The 4405-nt window shown below is 39.5% G+C and overlaps 1 protein-coding gene across 1 annotated transcript; it reads left to right on the top strand.

Annotated features, from left to right (window-relative positions):
- LOC130052232 (uncharacterized) lies at positions 1-818 on the top strand. Its single transcript, XM_056156646.1, has 2 exons — positions 1-191; positions 284-818. The coding sequence occupies exons 1-2, from the start codon at positions 1-3 to the stop codon at positions 816-818; spliced, it is 726 nt and encodes a 241-aa protein (XP_056012621.1).
- The last annotated feature ends 3587 nt before the right edge of the window (positions 819-4405 follow it).

Here is a 4405-nt window from a genome sequence, read left to right as displayed (position 1 = left end):
ATGAAAGATGGAGAAAACACTAAATGTGGGAAGAACGAAAGGATGATTAAAAGGGATGAAAGGAAGAGAAAAACTAGATGTGGAGAGAGCCGAAAGGAAGAGAGAATAAAAAATAAATGGGAGGGACGAATGAAAGAAAAACTTAATGCAGCTGAGAGGGAAGAAAGGAAGAAAATCCTAAGTGCAGGGAGGTAGAAAACACTAACTGTAGGGAGGGAGAAAACACTAACTGTAGGGAGGGAGAAAACACTAACTGTAGGGAGGAAGAAAACACTAACTGTAGGGAGGAAGAAAACTCTAACTGTAGGGAGGAAGAAAACACTAACTGTAGGGAGGGAGAAAACACTAACTGTAGGGAGGAAGAAAACACTAACTGTAGGGAGGAAGAAAACACTAACTGTAGGGAGGGAGAAAACACTAACTGTAGGGAGGAAGAAAACACTAACTGTAGGGAGGGAGAAAACACTAACTGTAGGGAGGGAGAAAACACTAACTGTAGGGAGGAAGAAAACACTAACTGTAGGGAGGGAGAAAACACTGACTGTAGGGAGGAAGAAAACACTAACTGTAGGGAGGGAGAAAACACTAACTGTAGGGAGGGAGAAAACACTAACTATAGGGAGGGAGAAAACACTAACTGTAGGGAGGGAGAAAACACTATCTGTAGGGAGGAAGAAAACACTAACTGTAGGGAGGGAGAAAACACTGACTGTAGGGAGGGAGAAAACACTAACTGTAGGGAGGAAGAAAACATTAACTGTAGGGAGGGAGAAAACACTAACTGTAGGGAAGGACGAAAGAAAAAAGATGAAATGTGAGGAGAGATGAAGGGGAGAGATAAAGACTAATTGTAGGGAGGTACGAAAGGAGCAATCTAGCAATATTCCATTATCACCTGCATATAGTGTTCTATCTTTCAGCTGATTCGATACCTAAGAACTTGTTCTGCATATGATCAGTTTTCAAATCGAGGCAGGTTTGCAAAGGTTTCAGCAGTCTCCTTAAATCAGTATTTCGCAAATTCTATGGTCGTTATAGTGATCTAATTTGTAAATACATCCTGTCATTAGGTCAAATGCTGTTTGACGTGTTTCATACCAATTGTTAATCCGTCCTTCATACACTGATTTTGACTACGGATTACTCCGTTTACCTGTTTATTGGGTTCGTGTTTACCCTACTTTCAATTTTGTATTCTTTATGGGATTTATGAGATTGATCACTGTTCCTTATCTTCTCCTTTTTGAAAGATTAAAAACTAAATGTAGGAAGTAAGAGTGGGGAAAATAAATGGCCATGTATATAGCGACAAAAGGAAGATGAAAAACTAAATGTAGGGAGGAATGAAAGGAAGAAAGAAAAAACTAACGTAGGGAGGGGCGAAAGGAAGATGAAAAAGGACAAAGGAAAGAAAAAGATACTAAATGTGAAGAGGGACGAAAGGAAAAGAAAATACTTAATATAAGGATAGACAAAAAGGAAGACAGAGGGTCGAAAGGAAGACGAAACTGGAAATAAGACAAATTACTGGGAAGAATTCTCTATCATTATATAGGTGAAATAGTGAAAAGAAAACATCTAAATCTATCAATTAAACACAATGGCAGCTATAACGTCACAACACAGAAGGGGAACCGAACTACATGTACATGGAAGAGAACAGAACAGAGATCTGTGTGGAAATAAAAACCACTCGATTAATCACGACAAGCTGCAGGAAGGAGGTAGAAGACACATTTAGAAAAAGTGAAGATAGGTGCATTATTGTTTGTTAAGAAATCAGGTGTTCTGGTTTCATTAATGATACTCTGTGGGATAATTCTAACTGCTTTGCCCCATTCATACCTGAAATAGTAGTATGTATTCAAAGTAAACTATTAATCAATACGTCTGCAGTAATCCCGTGGGGATCCGGGTTAGAATAGGACCTCAGTACCCCTTGCCTGTCGTAAGAGGCGACTTAATGGGGCGGTCCTTCGGATGAGACCACAAAAAAACGAGGCCCCGTGTCACAGCAAGTGTGGCACGATAAAGATCACTTCCTGCTCAAAGGTCGTAAGCGCCGAGCATAGGCCTAAATTTTGCAGCCTTTTACAGGCAATGTCAAAGATTCTCGAGGGGGACGTTAAACAATATACAACCAACCAACCTATACCGCTACCCCATTCCTCTATCTCTACCTGTGGTCTTTGCCAGTCTGACGTATTCGACTGAACTCTATTATCTGACGAGAAGAATACCCTAATAGTCAATACACGTATGACTAGAAATGCACCATGCCTGGCCGTCATTGACATAAATGTTCTCACCGTGCACCAAGTCACAGTGTGATTTTCCCTCGTCCTATTTAAAGAAAAAATATTTAAAGCTGATGTTCGCTGATGAGGGTTTCATCACAAAGCCGCCGCTACATGGTTTAGTATAAATTGATGGTGTATTGTATCAAATAACGTGTTTAAAGACTTATATCAACTGATAACGTCCCCTGCGTATTATAATGACGGTGTAATGTATCAGGCCCCCATACTTCGTCCAGATAAGTCTGTAATACAATAACCCGTCATTGGAGTTTTAATAGCAGGTTCCTAACAAACGATACATCTAGATGTACACTTTTCTCTAAAGCGACCAGAAGTAATAAATTCTTGCCAGAGTCACTAGTACTTCCTTGCTATCAGAGCGAATGATAGATTTATGATATTGGGAGCTAAAATCCACAGTTTGACAAAACTGAGTTAATAATCATTGGTGTTTAAACTAGCGTTGAGTTTTTCTTAAGTTGCCAGCACTTTTGTGCTTTTGAGCGATGACATTGTGGATATTCAATCATAAATTACCGATTGCTAAACTGTCAAGCAACGACAATATAATGACCAGTCCGATAAAAACAAGAATGTTAAACATTTCAAACGGCTAGACTGGGTAGTCATTCATGCGTTATTTTGCCGATCATGTGAAGTCGTAATCTTGTCATCAGATTGAGTTTCTGATCAAATTTCCGTTCCGATCATTACTAAATCTCGATAATCACACTCCGCTGACAGATGAACAAAAACTTCTCTCACAGTTAGAAACAAGAACGAGACGTTTTGTCACAAGCTCCAATCAAACAAAAGCGTCTATGTGACAAACAGAAAATAGAATTTCATTATCCCTTTGTAACGATGCATCCCATTGGTCGAAGTGGGTCATCTCGCATCAAAGAGAGAGGTGGCGGTGTAAGAGCTCCGATGATCACCAATGGACTTATCAAGTATCAATGTTAATTGAAAATGTTTAAAATGCAATGCAAATTAGTGTAGAAGGCGAACTTCAAAGCTACTGCGGTGGCTCCGAACAGAATTTTGTTATACCGATGAAAAGATATATTTGAAACATAAGCACGTTTCAGTTTTCAGATACCCCAATTTGTAATGGTATACTACGAGAATGTATGTAGGTATTTAGAAACACACGATGATATGTTTGTCACCAATATTAAGTCCATCTATTATCCAGAAAATTTATAAAATGACGAGAATTAGATTTCGCAGAAACAACATGAAGTGATCCAATAAAAAAAATGGTATGATATGGGGTTATTACATCTATACAAATCATTGTGAAGATATTTGACGGAGACGAAAGCTGTTGAAATATATGGAATCAGAGTATCACTTCTACCCATGTGGTCTCTGCGGTGAAATGAAAAACGTACAGTATCAAAATTGATCGCGATATCGTCGATACCAGCGACCGCATAATTATAGAGTGGGACGAACCGAGTAAACAAATAGTATACGCAGTTCATAAAACATATCTAAGAAATGAATTTCATTTTTGAAAATACATGAGGGCATGAACTGTGACGCTACACACCAGTATACACATCACGTTATAGCTAGCGCTACACACCAGTATACACATCACGTTATAGCTAGCGCTTCACACCAGTATACACATCACGTTCTAGCTAGCGCTACACACCAGTATACACATTACGTTATAGCTAGCGCTTCACACCAGTATACACATCACGTTATAGCTAGCGCTACACACCAGTATACACATCATGAAGCACGTTATAGCTAGCGCTACACACCAGTATACACATCACGTTATAGCTAGCGCTTCACACCAGTATACACATCACGTTATAGCTAGCGCTACACACCAGTATATACATCACGTTATAGCTAGCGCTACACACCAGTATACACATCATGAAGCACGTTATAGCTAGCGCTACACACCAGTATACACATCACGTTATAGCTAGCGCTTCACACCAGTATACACATCACGTTATAGCTAGCGCTACACACCAGTATACACATCATGAAGCACGTTATAGCTAGCGCTACACACCAGTATACACATCACGTTATAGCTAGCGCTTCACACCAGTATACACATCACGTTATAG

Source organism: Ostrea edulis, chromosome 2 (assembly GCF_947568905.1).
Source record: "Ostrea edulis chromosome 2, xbOstEdul1.1, whole genome shotgun sequence".
In the NCBI taxonomy this organism is placed as follows: domain Eukaryota; kingdom Metazoa; phylum Mollusca; class Bivalvia; order Ostreida; family Ostreidae; genus Ostrea; species Ostrea edulis.
The sequence above is the reverse complement of the archived record's forward strand: the minus strand, read 5'-3'. Positions and strand labels throughout refer to the sequence as shown.